The 19,391-nt window shown below is 32.7% G+C and overlaps 1 protein-coding gene across 1 annotated transcript; it reads right to left on the bottom strand.

Annotated features, from left to right (window-relative positions):
* Positions 1–239: 239 nt before the first annotated feature.
* On the bottom strand, positions 240–1,927 carry LOC141716936 (uncharacterized). Its single transcript, XM_074519088.1, has 4 exons — positions 1,650–1,927; positions 1,044–1,210; positions 850–959; positions 240–625 (listed from the first exon to the last, which is right to left on the bottom strand). The coding sequence occupies exons 2-4, from the start codon at positions 1,201–1,203 to the stop codon at positions 623–625; spliced, it is 273 nt and encodes a 90-aa protein (XP_074375189.1). The 5' UTR covers positions 1,204–1,210; positions 1,650–1,927; the 3' UTR covers positions 240–622.
* Positions 1,928–19,391: the final 17,464 nt, after the last annotated feature.

The following is a 19,391-nucleotide window of genomic DNA, read 5'->3' as shown; positions in this document are numbered from 1 at the left end:
GCCGACTGGTGCCGGATATACTAATTTCAAAACAAATCCAATTAAGTGGTGCGAGTTGCTAGAGAACACTGCAGAGCATATGTATGAACTTCTTAAACTACCAGTCAAAAACTTTAATAGAGCATCAGGGGAAATTACTGCGCTGGAAGAACTAGAATCATGTATATATGCATTTTTTACAGCATCTAAAACTGAATCACTCTGTTTGCCATCTCTGTAGAACATTGGTTTACTATCATTCCAAGACTGTGAAGATTTTGATTCACAACCAAAAAGGTTAAACGAAATTATTCTTGCTGTGGAAGGTAGCAATGACACCTCTGGTAACATGGTAAATATGATACCTTCAGATTTCGTCATTTCTGGTTTGGTTAGGAATGTACGCAACCATCTCTTTTGAGAAATCGTTTTTGATTTCCCATCCTCACCCACACCTAAAGAAAGACTCTCCAGAGCCTGTGGAGTTCCATTAGTTTTACTTTCCACAACTATCCCACCAGAGGTTTCAACATGCAAACTGGAACTTTCTTCAGCTGTCGTACTGCATGCTGGAGAAATAATTGGTCCCCACTCTACCCATACCCCTTGCCCATGCTCACCCTCCATAGCTGGTTTGGTCACTTCACTGCGTCGATAAAAAACATGGACGGTCACTCCATTATTTCCGGAAACAAAAAGAAGGTCTCTACCTGAAGCTGTATCCTGGCGACCATAGGCTTCCTCACAAATACCCCATGCAAGTGAGTGTACATCACAAATAAAGGGATGATTTTTCGAATTTGAATAATTGTTGTCAGAAGGTAAATATTCATCGCAATTTATTGATTCAGAGGTGCTGGAAATATTCACCTTTGAATCTGACCTATCAGGGGCTGACAACTCTTCCAAAGAGGTGGATGCAGAACTCGAAATGTGGTTATTTGCTAAACTATCGGTTTCTACACAGTCTTTAGCTTCCCCTGCAGAAGAAATAATACCGAGTATCTTGAGTAACAAAGTAAACAAACAACAAATAAAGTCAAATAAGACTTAATCAATTCTACCAAGAGGAAGCAGCATAGCCTCGCACTGATACGAAAGCAGCAACAGTAGCTCCCTTGTTGGAGATATAAAAGCTTCCCGAAATTGTGACACGTTGAGATGCACATCAGGTCCCCACTTCTGCAACTGAAGTACAGCAGGACCATCGTTGGGAAAATCCATAACTAAGCTGCCAATTACAGAAAAACCGAACACACCGACAAGAAAATAGAAATCACAAAACAAATAATCGCCACACAACTTAATTCCTGAAGAGCTAATTCCTCCTTTACAAAAAAGCAAACACAGTAATCAAGTCTCAAGCTACAACAAATACGAAACACTAACTGATTCATATACTCACACCATACTTCGACTACAAAACCACAGAAGCTACCGAATCATAATCTCGACTAAATTAATTTGAAATGCATAACGATAGCAAGACAATCACAATTGATTGAAAGATACACACAAACATATCATCAGGACATCAACACTGTTCCATTAACATATATCAAACCCTAACAATTACAAATAGTAACATCACTAGAAATACAAAAATATGTATGTATGTGTGTATGCTTATAATAAGTAGAAAAAGGAGCAAAGTGAAAATGAGAAAGAACCTGAGAAGATTCTAGATTATTAGGTTGAGTGAATAACAGTTCATATCACGCATTCAAAATCGACCCCCTTCGATTCTCTAATCTATGTATGTCTCTATCTCTGTGTGTATATATCTCTGCGTGTAATAAGTAGTGTGATTTTTACTCAAAAAAAAAGTAGTGTGATTTTACTTCAAAATATCCTGAGATTCTCAAGTTTCTTCCATTCATGTCTTAGCGCCATGTTTGGCTTTTAGCTATCGGGGATCGCATTTTTAACTTCTAAACATATGGTCATCCAAAACAGTCTTGCCCGACTTTTAAATCGGGTATCTCATGATAAATCTCTAATCTCTAATTAATTTAATAACCCCTCTAAAATATTGGGTTTTATATCAAAGTGTCCAACGTTCTTATCAAAAACTATCAAGTGGCTACCCGATCTCCAAGGGAACTCGTTTTAGCCACTAAAATCAAAATATATATCACGCGGTTAAATCTTGAAAAAAAATATATAAAAATTAAAGAAATCATAATCGGTAAATGATGTGTGAACCATATGAATTACAAAAAAGAACGTTATGCTTCTTTGTTATTTAATATTCTAACAAACCCATCATCGGTTTATTAAATTTTTGGTCAATTACTTTTTCAAAATTTATCAAAGTGATATACAGTAAAACCTCTATAAATTAATATAGTTGGGACCGGAGAATTCTATTAATTTAGAGAGGTATTAATTAATCGATAAATTAATAATTATTAATTTATAGAGAATTTTCGGTAGCAAACAAAATTAACTTTTGATTAAATTTTTATTCACATAAATTTAAATAAAATGAATTGTACAATTTATATTTTATACTTAATTCAATTAATTCAATGTATATGAATTTAGAAAGTCAATGTAATGTACAATATATTAGATTCAAAGTCCATGTAGTGTATAAGTTAAATTCATTGTATTTTACATAGAAAATATTCATGAACTTGAGGTGATGATTAAGGATCTAGGTTATCGTAATAAAATAGATGTTAATAACTTCTTAGATTATCCGGGTGAAAATGAATCATGTTCCGAGGTCCAGAGTATAGAAGAGATTGCAAACACCATCCTTGAAAATAGTGTTGAAGATGATCTTGAAGACGATACAACACCGTTGGAGCCGGTTACACGTAAAGAAGCACTCAAGGCATCAAAAATGCTAAATAACTTTTTGATGGAACATGAAAGCACCACACCCGAGCTTTTGGATGCAATAAGGAAGATTATGGATGAGCTTCATGTTGATTTAAATTATATGAAAAAACAAACTACAATTGAATCATATTTTACAAAGATGTAATAGTTATATTTTTATGAATATAAGAGAATTATTAATTTATAGTTTTATTGAGACCATATTTTTATACAGAGTTTTTAAAAAAATTATTATCTTATTATCTTATGGAAATTGATTATTTTTTGAACTGGCCCAAGTCCGGACCGGACAAAATTATTAATTTAGAGAGATTATTAATTAATCGAGTATTAATTTACAGAGGTTTTACTGTATTTGCAATCCTTACATGTACCACGTTGTTAAATAATTCTCTCGCCTATTCTGATGTATATGTTGTAGATATTCTGATAGCACTTGTGGAGAGCTTCCATTTTGTAGAAGCAGAACGAGGAACGGGGAACTGAAGGTATTAAGGATGGAGGAAGGGAAATAGCACGACTTACAGATGGATAATGAGAGCACAAGAACCTCTGATTTAAGTAGTTCATCGTATTATCAATTTGGGAAGATGATGTAGGTGCCTTTAAACCAGTGAAACCTCTGAAATACTCCCTTTAATTAGCCTTTAATTTTTCACTTTTTAAGACTAAACAACACAAAATTAATGAAGATAGACGGCAGCCACTAAATTAAAAGGTGGAAGCTAAAGTTAGATACTGCAATATTATTTTCAAAGTCCAGCAAAAAATTGCGAATTTAGTAAAATTTTAGCTACCTATATACATTTAACTCTTTATCTTACGAACCATATAAAAAACAACGCACACTTTAGTATATCACCTAGTCATAGATTCAGCAACTATATATTACATTATATATTATGTTAGGAACAACTAAATTCCGAAAATAAATATCAACATACTTTCGAAACAAAGTATAATGTCGGTGCTATAAAAGTAGTGACTCAAGTGCAGTAAGCAACAAAATAAATTTATGATACAACTGATCTACGGAAAAGTAACAGACTACAATAAAACAACCACCACTTGTAACAAACTTATGCGTATAATACAGTTGATTGCAACTCACTTTTTTCGAAACACATGATTATTAAATCACAAAGCCAGTAAATAATATGTTTAAATCGATGCATATCATAAAGACCTGATTGAGCTGAGGATACCGAGGAAGAGGCGGCAGCTCACCAGCAGTGGGACCAGAGAAGGTGGTGGTGGTTGCTGGTACTAATTCTAGGGTGTGTGTTCGGGGAGAGAGGGAGGAGAAAGTGGTTAATTTTACCGGGATATATTACACTTGAGTCACTCTATGACGATCTCAGTCATCATCTACATTAGTTCATATGGTTATCAAGTCCAACACGAAGGCACTCTGTACCAACAACCCGAGGTTTTTGTTACTGTCTAAAAAAACTGCAGATGAAGTTTTGGGTTATACAGTTGATAATCTTAGAAGGCGCACCCCAGGAAAGATTTTGATCGTACTAGATTGAGACTAATTCTTAATTACTTATGGGTCTGGGAACGCGGTTTGTCCAAGAGGAGCTGAGGAGGTACAAATTTGGAGTGGCATATGGGATGAGCATACTTCTTGAATGATTAAACTTGGGAGGATTATTTTCTTATTTCTTGGAGGTAAAAATATAATCCTCCCAAGTTTAATCATTTAAGAAATACGCCTTTTAGACTAGAAAGGTTGCAATGCAGAAAAATTTCTGGCCGCAACTATCAGACCATATGTATAAGAGCTAAAATATGCTTTCGTGCTTACTCTTTGATTTCAGTTACATTCTTACGAATATGTCTTATGTCAGTGATTGTTCTTTGATTTTCATACATTATTATAACTGTAATATGTACGATCAATAAAAAAACTAATATAAACATGTCAATAGAAAGACATACATACTGACAGAGGTAAACTGCAATTCATTCCGTTTGCTTTTATGATAATCGAGTAAAATGAAAGGAAGGTCAAATATGTTTTCATTCTTTTTTCTTATCCCTATAAATGGTGATCTAAAGAGGTACTGTGGATTAAATAATAAGACGCATAACTAAACATATGTGTTAAATAAAATATGTTGCAACTTTAAAAGATCTTATCTTGGAAAACTAAAAGGTCATCTCAAATATTACACGACTTGTAATTGTTTATCTGAATCTTTCTAATGAACTATGTTCAAGATGAAAACAAGGTTTTACACAAAAATTTATAGTGGTATAAAGATCGATCAAACCTGAAGCAAACGTTTTCTTAAAGTGCATTGGAGAAGAGATTAGCTGCAACCTCCAAGTGAAGTTCCCCAATAGAAGAGAGGGTTCCTTCAACCCTTAAATCTCCGTCAAACCAATACAATGTTAAGGTCCAACATCTCCGAGTGTTTCAAATTGGATAGATTTGGTAAAATTTTCATAGATGTATGTAACAGGAAGTTAAATTCAGTTGTTATTGGCGTAAAATTACTAGTTAAAATTCAGATTTCTATTAGGCCTAATTCGCTACTGAGGTTTATCTTGAACTCTTAAAGTTAAGAGTTATAGTTTTATAAATAACTCTGTCATCAGTTGTTTTGAGATATCAATATACAACCTGATCTTTATCTCTAATTCCCTATTATCTATCTCCTTCTACCCTCTCTTACTTCCTTCTGTCTGTTCTATTTCTTTGTTATCACTAATTGTAGTGGCTCAGTTTCAAGCTACTGTTACGTTGGTACTGTTACAATGTACAGCCATTTGCCATCACACATTCAATATTAGGAGGAAGTTCTCAAATAGACAACAAAAGAATACATCTCTGCAAATCAAGTTTTCTCAAAGTGAGTTCCTCCCAACCCTGAATCTCTGTCAAACTTGTCCATTCTGCAAGTTCAATTATATCCAAGTGTTTCGAATCAGATAGATTTGATAATCTTTTCAGAGACATAAACTGATATGCACCATGAAAAATAACAGTGAGTTGCTCTAAACCTTAAATCTCTTTCAGGCCTACATGATATATAAGGCTCAGTCTCTCCATGTGTTTCATATTGGCTTGAATCTGAAATCCTACCATAGATAGACAACAGATTTGAGGGAAGTTCTTTAATGGACAACAATTTCCTACATTCTTTGATATTAAGATATTTTAATTTCAATAGTTGACCAAAGCTTTCATGTCGCAGAAAAAGTAATAACAATACGTTCCTGGGGGGCTACATTTTATTTTAGATTAATATACATAGTGGTCTTCATTTGTGAATATTGGTGTGATCCTCTGTTCTACCTTCCTTGTCATTGTGGCGTAGTCCAGTGTTGGTAGCAACGGCCTGTGGTACTGATATCCTTGCAACAGAGTAGCACTCACGACCATCTTTATTGTAATTGGTGACCTTGATCTAAAACGGACATTTTTGGCCGATCATATTATTGATAACATGACGTATTTCAGGCCCGATCTTATCCTTGCTTTCTTGAATTATGTTTTGGTACACGAAAATAAAAGAAACAGTGTACCTGACCAATATTGCTTATGACATTTTCTATTGGCAGTCTAATGAGCCGTTAGACCTCTCTGTTGAACAGGGTGAAAGTTGCTTTCGGAGCTATCTTGCACACCAACATTGATCCTGTAGCCGCATTTTGTGCTTGGTCAGTACAAAATGTAATCAGAAGATCATGTGTTCTTTATAGGTTTGTGGGTGGTGCACAACAAGTTGTGTCCGCGGGTGCATCAATATGCCCGTCAAAGGCAGTGTGGGCCACATGTCTACTGTTGATCTGGTTTGGTTAGGTAACGGCCTTTTTCTAGAAATAAACTAATAATTTTTAGATGTCCTTGAAAAGTACCTCCGCGTGAAGTTTATCATTGGGAATAGACGGGTTTCGCAGGAAAACCTCTTGCCATCGAAGCGCACCCCGCGTGGGCAGTTAGGACAACAATCTTGGAACCAGCCATTATACCTTGAAATGTGTACAATGGTAGCCTCGCATAGTAACTGGATAATCTGTGCAACAAGTTGGAAATTGGTAATTGGATGGTTCTTTGCTAAGTTGTCTGGTTAAGCAATATGTTCCACAGGAATTAACAATATGTGTGATTACCTGTTTTGCTGTTGGCACATTGATGTCCAGAATTTCTTGTATTCTCTGACCTGTTTCATTGCAATTCTCTCAGCAAAATACTTGAGATTTGACAAATTTTAAATCTGATCCCTTATTCTTTTAGGACAACATTGTACTGATAACCTCAGCTATTTCGACAGCAGAAGTTGATTCCTCAACAACAATATTGTCATATTTGAAAAGTCAGCAACTCTTCCAACAGGTGAAGTCTGCAGTCTTCGGAGACATACCTCTAAATGTCGACACCGAAAAAGCAACTTCACCACTTTGTCAAGACCTGCTTCTTAGGTAGGGAATTGCTCATTATTCCACACTGTGATCCTCGAGACAGATAATATCAATAACTACCACCTCGGCTCGGGGACACTTTAAGGCGATAACCGGCATTGTTGGACAACCTACATACCCAACTCCAATGCAGCAGATCATCACCATTGTCTTTGCTATGCTTTCTGGAATTGAAAATGGTATGTATCATGTATTAAACTAACAAAAGCATCATATAATATCTCTCTATTTGTTTTTATATATTGAGGATGGTAACATTAGTTGATGAATGCAAGAAGACTATACAAAAAAAGAGAATATAATAGGGAGATGTAATATTTCAGTCTAAATGAGAAACCAAGAATATGCAGAGTTTCAAAATAAATGTATGCTTAAAATCAGAAAAGCACAAGTTGAAGGATAAAGTTTATTTACACAAGCAAATTACAGTTTAAGATCAAGTTTTGTAAATTCAGCCCAGTCACATCCCCAATAAACCATTTCCTCTGAGTAACTGAAATGCAGCCACAGATTTGAACACAAATAGAGACAAGTAAATCCCTTGTAAATACAACATTGAAAAACAAGGATCTACAAATTAAGAAAACTGGAAATTAAATATTTATCTTCGCATTACAAGAGTAAACATGCACAAGATTGTTGTTCTCCCGAGAAGCATTAGAAGAATAAAATCCATGCACAAAATTTCAAACAAAAACCGGACATTATATCAAACAGGTATAGGCACTCTCCATGATTAATACATCTTATTATCTGTTTTTGGTGGCAAACTGGCGCACGTTGATGAAGCAAATTCCAGCCATCGCTATTCTTCTTTTCTTTCTTCTAGTATAAATAAGACTGTTCGATGTTAGGGTTACTGTTGTTAGAGCAAGTGTGTTTAGGTTGTTTAAAGCGAGGAATTATTGATTAAAAGTGTTTCTTAATATGTATAGACCAAATCTTGTAATCTAAGACACTAGGTCAAAATACCGCCCTTCGCGCGGTTTGAGAAAATTATTAATAAAAATATATTATATGAAATTTAAAAAATATTTTTTTATTTCATTTTTAAGTAATTTGCTGCTTAGTAAAATGATGGCACATAGTGAATACTGAATGCAGATTTGTATTGGATCAATATATTTGTATTGTAGCAACCTTTTTTCTCCCGCACCAAGCTTTGTAATAGTCAAATAAAACTATTTCATATTTATTGCTAACTTAAGTGTTGATAGACTTGATTTACAAAATATTATCATGTTATTTTAAATGAATAATTACATTACATCAAGCCTTTTAATTACCAGAAAGACTAAAATATTTTACAATGAAAAGTTAAGGACAAAGTTACATTCTCTGCAATCAGTATATGAAAGTTTAAAATTTAACAAAAAAAGGACCAACTTGACCATTTTTAAAATTAAATTATAACATATTTTAAAATATTCTCTATATGTTTTTAATATTTTCTATCTTAAGTAGGTTAATAAATGAGAAAACAATTTTTATCAGACATTTTAGAATAGTATTTATCTCAAGTGGGTTAAAATCTTTCTATTTTTTAAATAACAACGTCTTTTTTATTCGTGTTTCTCTTGTGTCTTAAATAGCTTCCTTCTAATCTAAATTGATCCCTTCCTACAAGTTTGTTGTTCTTACTATCGCTCCACTAATTCACTTTCAGTTAAATTGAATTAAATTCCTGAACCTGTGCTTCCGATAATATCTATTTTCATGTTCACTTTATTGGGGTAATTACTTGTATGATGAACATAATAGCCATTAAGAAATTGCATGGTCCAAAAAATAGTGATCAACATAATTAAATAAATTTATTCACATCTTCATCTTAACAGTTTTTATAAAAGAATGAGGTTTCAAATTCTCACAAACAGCTTTGACAGGCAGATGTCCTAAATTTCTTGATCAGATGGGTAAAATTTCAACCATTACTCGTTACTGAATACATATGAACACACCTAAGTTTCACTATAAAGACACCCAAACCAGCAACCTAAAAGCTCACCTTAAAAGGTTAATATTAAATCTATATTCAGCAACATAATATTATGTTTCATATATGAATTGTCCAACACTCCGGTTTAATATTTTTATAAATTTAAAAATTGCTACAGATAATAAATGAAGTGATTTAGTCCTATCATCGTCACCCTTCAAGTATACATATAATACATATGTGAAAGAAGAAAAGAAATACAACTATTGATATACGATGACAAGCTATAAATTTTTTGGACGGGAGCCAGCATGTTGTGATTTTGGATAACTGATTTAGAACAAAACAACATAGATAGTCATAACTGTCACTCAAAGCCTAAAAGTTTGATTGAAAAAAATCTAAGCTAACAAAAACCTATCATGCCTTAGCCATTCTATTTTTTAAGGGGGAGAAACAACAAAGATCAGGGTATATTTTACCCATTCTCCACAACCAAAAATAAATCAAACTATGTTATTTAGTAGTTGTAGCTCAGTATATTGTGCTTTAATTTTTTTTTGATAACTCAACACAGGCTTCTTACATGGGGCTTTTCAGATCAATTTAGTTTATTGTCTCTGAGGATCCAAATCTATGCTGGAAGCAGATTATGTTGTACATTTACTACTGAAATTTTGGTTGAATATTTACTCCCACCCCAAAAGTAGTATCACATCTCTCAGGCCATATTTCTTTTAAACTACCCCATATATCTGGCAAAACTGGTGTGTGGACAACATCACAAAGCAAACTCCAATGCTATAAATCTGTCAAATCAATATTTTCAAGCACCACATTAAGTCCAGAAAAATGTAACACATTTACAATTGAGGAACTACGAATTTTCACAACTGATGCAGAAAAGAGTAAAGTACAAGATAGTTGGCAATTAATTAAATTCTACCTTCCTTAAACTCAAAGCAACAAAGAATCTTTCTTTTTAAATGTCATTTTAAAATTTATTTTAACTGACTTTCATTCTAAGATACAAACCACACAATCAACGTCAATGCTAAGAAACATAAAATACTAGTTGTTGTAACTTTGATATATACATATGTTACACTTCCAAGATGCCATCAAAATCAAACATTCACTATCAATATGTTTATACATTGCTCAAACATGTTATATCACTAAGATAACCATATATAACATGAAAAATGGTGCAAATCTACGTAATCAAGAAGCACAATATAAAAACCATAAATACCTTGTTTTAAGTCCACAAAACTAAAAAAGCGCAACTACACTTCAGTGGCATTGATGCAATAATGGGGATTAAATCAGACAACGGAGACTGGTTAAAACTGTGTTATCAAGATCATGGCTTTATAAGTTCAATGCAATGAAGAACCTGTTTTTAATTTCTTCGTAGCATTCATCTTATCTCAGTCCTAAGATACACTATTTATCATTATAATTTAACGTATAGTAATTCAACCAAAATTTGCAGATAATTATCCATTAATTTTTAATAACACTCGATCAGAATCACACACTTTAAAATGCAGTAAACCATCCACAATTGCGAGATTTCACTTCTGTGCCATAATACAAAAAATGACAATCAAATGAAAGGGCCTCGTCAAGATCTTAACTTTTTAAAATCAATGAAAAAAATAATATGTTTAGTATATATTAAGCACTTACAAGCAATCCACGAGACAAACAATGTAATCCGGGAAAGTACTTAACATCAAAAAGAGCTTAAACACTCAATCAAATAACTCAACACAGTAATTTCAGACATGTATAATCAATTTTATGTGATATAAATATGAACTTCATCTTTACATTCATTGAAATTTAAAATAATAATTACCTAAACTTGCAATACACACATGTGTGCATATGTTAGAAAAAGTGCTTACCCGGTCATGAGAAGAAAGATAATTAATGAAGATGTGTCATCAGAGGAGAACTGATCAATGCATCCCTCCAAATAATTCAAAAGTCCCTAACAATATAAAAGACATAAGACATAAGCAACACACTCATATTAAACAATGCTCAATCCTCCTTATATATACACTAGGTGAAAATACTGCGCTTCGTACGGTATTTAAAAATATATTTCTAAAATATTTAGATCGATATAATTAAAATTCGAAGAAATTTAAATATAATCACAAAAAGTTGTCTTCAAAAACTTAACAATTCTTACTATTTATTTTATTGGAGTGGAGCATTATTACCAATAACGTGTTGAATAAACGTTTTTCTTCTAATATTAAGAAAAAATGAGTAATAAACGACTTCATATCTTCAGTTTAATTGTACATTAATTTTATGTTTAGAATTAAAGGTTTGTATCCTAGAATTCATGAACATAGGTAGAGATACAGAGAATTATAAAGAGTAGAATACCTAATATTTTAGATTTTCTTGATTTTTTAAATATTAATATAGCTTATTGCAAAAAAATATCAATCCGAATCTGTAGAATCTTATACATATTCGATTATATAGTTTTTTGCTTAGGAGAACAGTTTATATCCTATATTCATTAAAAGAAATCGAGTCTAGGCCTACTGTTTGTTAACCACGGATTAACCATTTTAATAAGAGTAATTAAGTAAGTACATCAAGAAAATTATAATCCATGTACTAATTAGAGTTTTTTTTCTTCTCAAACAGTTTGCTCTCGTATTGTGCAAATTAAACATATATTTTCTTGTGGTAAAAATCAGCATTTAGAATTTTGTACCTAGTTGCAGTACACACATGTTTTAACAGGAATAGGTTTGAGATAAACTATAAGCACAAATACATGAGCCATTGTTGCAATTTTTGAATACTTGTATGCCTCAACCAGTGGAAATATCTTTAAAACACACTCGAGTCTATACTATCTGGGAGATCGATAAAAACTAATGATAAACCTATACATCATAGCTTGTCTATCCAAAAATGCATTCATCTTGGAAAAAATCATATAAAATAAATAGAACTATAAGCTTATAGGAAATTATGAACACTATATTACAAGGGGTAAGGGAAAACATAAGTTACAGTACAAATACCCCCAAAGTTTCTTCTTTCACATGTGAATGAGAGTGTAGACACATCTTTTTCGCAAGGTCCTCTTCCATTTTAGATTCAAAACGGGAAGTTAGATCTAATCTCATAATGCTTTTTTCTTCAATTTCGCCCATTTCCTTCTAGAGCTCATTTATCATTTATTATACATCATATATATATATATTATATATTATATATATATATATCTCATATGTAATGAACAACGCCAATATACACAACCATAACATTGAACAACTCTACAACCAGGGCACTTAAGAGCTAGATGGATGATCCTGATTACCTACCTGAAAACATTGTAGCACTAAAAGCTCACACTTTTGAACTTCATAAATTCTTGAAAAGAATTAAATTCTACCAACCTGGGAACTTTTTCTTTTCCAGAAAATTCCGGTGTCCTATTATCCTTGAGATGCTCGATGTATAGGAGCACATGTCAAATTTCTCTAACCCATGCTCCTTTTAAAAACCCTCCGACTCAACTTACTTATTTCTATCCTTTTTGTTAATGTCAGCTTCCTCCAAAAGTGGTAATGGATCTTCTTAATCCAGCCTGCAAATCATACATGCAAATTTATATATTACACGTGATTTTGTATATATTCTATCTACATTTTCTGTTCAAATATTTCCAATCGTGTATTTAATTATCATAAAAGATCCAATTTAGTAGTATATCTAGAGTACTAAAAACTACAATGAGGATAAGCAACCACTTGCTTACTAAACCTTCACGGCCAAGACAACTACTGTACTCGCACTAACAACCACCCTCGTCATTCAATTAATTGTTAATATAGTGGTGACCGTCGAATTTATTTAATATGGGCATATGGCTTCATTAAAAGAGCAAAACTCGCTCTAAGCAAATTAAGCCAAACATTGTTGCATCCCAGTTACCATTCTAGCCATGGTACCATGGTTGTACTTAACCATATTAATTTTAAAAAATAATTAATTTTTAAATTACAGGAAACCTTTCCCTTAACGGTCAATTTTCCATTGTCCCAATCACCCTCATAAAATGTTCCATCTAACCAAAGTATATTTACCATTTCTATGATGAAGAATCCCTTTTAAATTACCTAAAAAACATCTCCATTTGGTAATATGTATTTCATACTTCTGAAAAGAGAAAAAAGAAAGGAATTAAACAATGCTGATCAAATGAAATCAATTAAGTCATTAGTAAAGAAAGATTGTCAAACAAAGAATAAAAGTTAAGACAAAAGAACAGGAGAACCTTTAGCTGCTCTGTATGGTGTATGACAAAACTACCTACCGCTCAAAAATGACATAAGCTGAACTCATTCAGAAACCTATGTAAGAGTAAAGCTGGCTGAAGATCCTACAAACTAAAATTATCTTGACGACCATTGTCTGTATCTGAACTAAAATAAAAAGTAGTACACTACAAAACAAAAATAGACTTCAAATTTGAGGTCTTCGTTCATGCAAGAATAAAATATTACATGGGTTCCAATACAAAAAAATCTATCTTTGGGTTATACATTCGCTTATTGATATATGTTAAACCAAGTAACTAAAACTTATCTCCCTCCTTACTTCCTAGTAGAACATAATGGCATAATCAAAATTATAGCATACCCTACTTCCAAGTGGCAGGGCTTGTTGCTTATTCTGTATAATCGGAATTTCTGGAAGGGCAAATAATGTAAATGCTAAATATTCAATAGAGAACTAATTATTGCAAGGATATGCTCATCGCCCCAGATATATTATATCAATAATCAGACTTTTTGACATTAAAAAATCAATATTTGTCATTCTTGTTCCTGCTGAACTCTTATTTAGTAACTTCGGTATACTCTATAAATTAGCAAAAATAATAAATACTTCTATATTAAGCTTTACAAAAGAACATTAAGTATCGCATAAGCTTCAAAGTAACTTAGTTATCTCTATAAATTAGCAAAAAGAATAATTACTTCTATAATCTCTACATACTTTGCGCATATATAGAAACAAATTATGGTCTTTAATTACCCTTATATAGAAGAATCTTATAGTTCACAAACCTTTTTTGAGGGAAAAATTAAATTCTCTTTTGTTCCCTAATTCTAATTCGTTAGTGGCAGAAAATAAAAAAAGTGGAGTTCAAAACTCAAATCAAACAATTTTAAATGTAATAACATGTTATAGTTAGGCTATTTTACATTTCACTACCATTTACCAAGTACTAAAACAGAAAAATAATTCAAAACAATTACGGCTTCAACAACCTAACTAACCATAGGTACAATATGCATATAAATATTCATGCTTGTATATATGCCTGTACTGCAGTTGTAAGCTATTGTTTACACGACACGCAAACAGGAAAACTTTTCATATTATCGTAACTGCAACAATCTTCTCCACTTCCACATGTCAGGTAGTAAGAGTTATCCCAAGTATTTTTACATTTCTAGATCAGAAATTCTAAGCCCTGATAAACCTATCATGTCTATATAAAATGGCAGAGACGATGTGAATGATCAAGAGGAAATAAATATGCAAACCTTGACTTGTAGGTAGACTATAAATAAGATAAAATTTTGAGCAAAGTCTATAATACGAACACAATATGGTGGCTATACTGTGATATCAGAATCGAGATAAGATATCAATATATGTCCCTCATTACCCATTGTAAATTAGGAACTTAATGGGAATTTGACATAAATAAGTGTGTTACTTAAACCTGCAATCAGTGTTGCTCTCTGTTCTGGGATGATTAAATGCAATGAATTTATATTACATAGCAGTTTTGGGAGCACGTAAAATTATTAGAAAAGGTTGTATCGATTGAATGCATGCTAGAGTGTTGAATTAAGTGTTCTAAGACAGATCAAGTGGTTTGATAACAACCTGCCTGTCACACGCGAAAATTGAATGAATTCTAGTGATGCGCTCTACAATAACCACTTTATGAAACAAAAAATAAATGACAAAAACAAACTAAAGTAGTAAGCATACATAGGAAAAAAATGAGAACATGAATATTTTAAGTCACATGCTTAACCATTGGAGAATTTACTGCACAAAAGTGAAGCAAAAAAGGTCTTATTGTTGACCAAACAAACATGCATACCTTTGTAGATTTGAGAATCATAGCAAAGAGTTTGATAATTCAGTTCTTCCCTTAAATCTAACAGAAAATGGTGAGTCCATTGACAAAAATTGTGTCCCAACACAAAGATTGAAGTAATTTGTATGATGTGCCTTGCAATAACTTAATAATATAAAAAAGAAACACCAATTACAGTTAAAACTTTGAAAATATATAAAAAAGGAATAGAACTTGGTTCTTTCAAGTCAAGTAGACAACAATTTCTTAGTATTTTGATATAGGCTTGAATCGGCATACATTATAGCAAAAAGGACATATATATTGGTAAACAAAGAAAATACTTATGCCTTTGTAAAACCATCAACGGTTGTTGTAAAAACTTACCTCATATCTGAAAACAAAAACCTATCCGAATGATTTCACGGATAACAAATCAAAGCAAATAGCTATTATATGAACATGATTAGTTGCGAATTGAAATTGAAATTGAGAGAAAACAAACCTTAGAGATGGAAATAACAAGACAAACATAAATAAGACTATACAAGTATACCTTGCTGACGAAAAGCCTAAAACCCAAAACTGATTGGGGGCTTAGACAGAAAACCAAAAGACTGAAACTGATTGGTTTTATGCAGGAAGTTATATAATCAATAATTTCTATAAAACACAAAAAATAGCCCAAATTAGAGGAATACTTAGAAATGTGAGAAGCTGGTTTAGAGGATAATTAAGGCTGCCACGTCAACCGCCAGTGATCTTACTTTATATAGATATATAGATGTGTGCAAAGTGATACAAAGAAAAAAACTATGATATGCAAAGTTGTGCAAATCTTTTTAAAATACGCGTAGTAAGAGCTGCTATGATCATCTCATCAAACCATAATAAACCAATTCATAATAAACCTTACACATAAATGATCACCTCATCAAATTATAATAAACCAATCCACAATAAACCTTACTCGGAGCACTAAATATTCCAAATAATAGCCATAATAATGTCTAATAATCTCCAAAATAATTTAAATCCTCCATAATAATTAAATCCTATAACACAAATAATAATAGAACAATAACCATAATAAAGTCCAAAATCATGTTAGAAGTCTCTAAGTTTTGATCAACGGGAACAAAAGGTTGCTCTCCATCACACTGTCTTCGATACCACCTAATCCAAAAGAAGGTCAATCATCTGCCAAAAGAACGAGGTCATCATCTACCAAAAGAAAGAGGCCATAATTAGTCAAATGCTCGGTAAGGACTTTGAATGCAGTTTCTAAAACATTTATAAAATTGAAAGCACTAAAAATATTTTCACATAAACATATAACAAATATATACATTATACATCATAGGGTACCAACTATCAACCAATTAGTTGGGGATGAAAAACTAATGGATGACCTAGCCATAAATTAAAGATGATAACGTAAACCATTTACCTTAATGTAATATTTTTTTCTACAAATGACTTCTTTATGTGTCCCTAACTCAAGAGCTCTTAGTATATATACAGTTCTTCTTGTGGAGATGCTCAACTCAAGAACTAGTTACTCACAATGCTTTGAGGTCTAACAGTCTAAGGATGTAGTGTTTGGACAAAATCCCCTCACATCTGTCTCAAGTTTTCACCAGGTCCATAGTCAGATTAATAATGTGGCCAGTATTAGATTAAGGATCCCAAAAATTGTTAAACATTTATAACACTTTACACTAGTCTAGAAACCTCTTTCCTTATATTTTGCTTGTAGCTAAGAAAAAGTGAGAAAAATGTTTACACTTCAAAAGATATTAAGGGACCTAACTAAATTTAAGAAAATAACGATTTATTTCAATTATAAATATGATCTTCTGTAAATAAAGCATCATCTGCAGATACACGGACGGAACCGGGATCCTAAGTATTTTTAAGTAAAAAAAAAGAAGGGTCCTGATCTCTTGCAAACATTTACTATTTAGCTAATTTCGCAAATGGCTTCTGGACCGTTGGATCAACATAGGAACGGTCCAGATTAAAAAACAAAATTTAACTTTCCCCACTTGATAAAAACATCCAAGCCCTCAGTGGTGCAGGAGGAATTTAAGGTGGATCCTACAAGGAATTATCATGGTAAACCAATAGTTCATAAAGATGAGCCAATAGACTGGGATAGCTTGCCTCTTTCTGAGCTCAATTTACCAATATTCAACAAGTTAAAGAAGACAAAGACAAGAGCAATCAAGAAGGTCAAGCCTGTGAGACTCAAAACCAAAACCTTAACCAAAACTCAACCAACTGTCAACAAGGGAGATCTTTTATATATCAGTGACACCAAGGAATTTTCAGATATAAACCTTTACATGGATGAGCTAGAAGAAGTAAGAGCAATTGATGCTCACAGAAATCTCCCTGAAAGACTGGTGTTCAAATACAAGGGTGGGATAAAGATCATATGGCCCCTTCACAGGATTTCTCAATAGAGCTGTTCTATTTTGATAAAGATCTTCTCATCTTTCAGGAAAAGTTTTGGATTTAATGTAACTTCCAAGAAAATGGTTCTAAAGAAGATAGAAGAACTAAGGAGCAGCAGAAAAGCCTCAGATGCACTCCCAAGGACTCTATCAATTCTCTTCACAGGAAACAGAATGCACTTGACGCCTTACTGGCTGATGGAATTCATGTATGAAAAAGGTGTTGGGAGATTCTTCAGATTGGATGACCAATTGAGTATCTCAAGCAATGAGACTCTATTGGAAATGCAAGAAAAGTTGGATCTATCAAATGCTGAAGAACTTGAATTTCACAGACAACTCCAAAATCAAATAAAAGAAAACAACAGGAAGCTTGGGAAGAAACCAAGACAATCAAGGAGATAGATCACATCTGCTCAGACTAGAGGAGCATCTTGAAAATGATTATGAGAACTCTTTGTACACTTTACTTTGTTCAATTTTCAGATAAACTGTAGCACTTACTAGTTTTATCTACCATAATTCAATCTGTACATTTAGGGTGTTTTGTTATCATCCAGTTTCTCTTAATTTATGGCTACAATTCCAATTGTTAGAAATATGTTGTGAACTTGATGATAAGTTGGACAAAATACCTTAGTAGATTTAACTTAGTGTTTTTGTAGCTCTCAACGGATGTTATATAATAGTCCCGATGGATGAACTTTATAGTCCTAATGGATGACCACCGAACATCCATCGAGAGTGTAGCTTATGTAATAATAAGTCTTGTAGCACATGTCTGCAAATAACAATGCATTAGTTGAGTAGATGCTGTAGGATTCTTTAAGTCATGTTGACTACTAGATTGATATGCAAAATAGGGTAGCTAATTATAAATATAAGATGTCTTGTAATTATGTATAAGTAAAATAGAGTCAAGTGGCAGAAAGGCTCCTGACTGATGTTCTACAAAGGCTCCTGACAGATAATCAACAAGGAATCTGGCGGATGACCAACATAGTCCTGACGGATGATCATATTTAAAAGAGCTGTAAGAACCCTGATTTTCGTAATATTTTAAAACTTCTGTGAATAGTAACTTGATCTGATTAAGTAATACGTATGGGGATCATCATAAAATGAATAGTGGAATTTTGAGAATCCGAGATCATATTCTTGTTTATCGAGGAAAATAAGTGAATGTAAAAGCCGACAGAATTCGAAGATTCACGATTATACTACGTGTTTTCGTATCCGTAAAGAATGGCGTAGAACCGGGAATACTACGTGAAATAAATAATATATCAAGGTGTTTCTATGATCAAGAGAAGGAATGGAATTGGTTATAGGATTATAAGCGATAAAAAAAATCGCTACGAAACAAGTTATACGTGGAAACTATCGGAATGGAACGACGATTGCGTTTACGATAAATAAACGAATGAGAAATTAAATCCCATGCAAGTTGGCCATGCATAACCAAGTCCTAACTAGTAGTTAGGAGTGTAACAAGATGATTATAAGTTAACTAGAATAGTTAGTGGAATAGTGTTGAATAGTGATGGGAGACAAACAAGTACACATGCCATACTTC

Source organism: Apium graveolens, chromosome 4, assembly GCF_009905375.1.
Source record: "Apium graveolens cultivar Ventura chromosome 4, ASM990537v1, whole genome shotgun sequence".
In the NCBI taxonomy this organism is placed as follows: domain Eukaryota; kingdom Viridiplantae; phylum Streptophyta; class Magnoliopsida; order Apiales; family Apiaceae; genus Apium; species Apium graveolens.
This window is presented reverse-complemented; position numbering and strand designations above follow the sequence as displayed.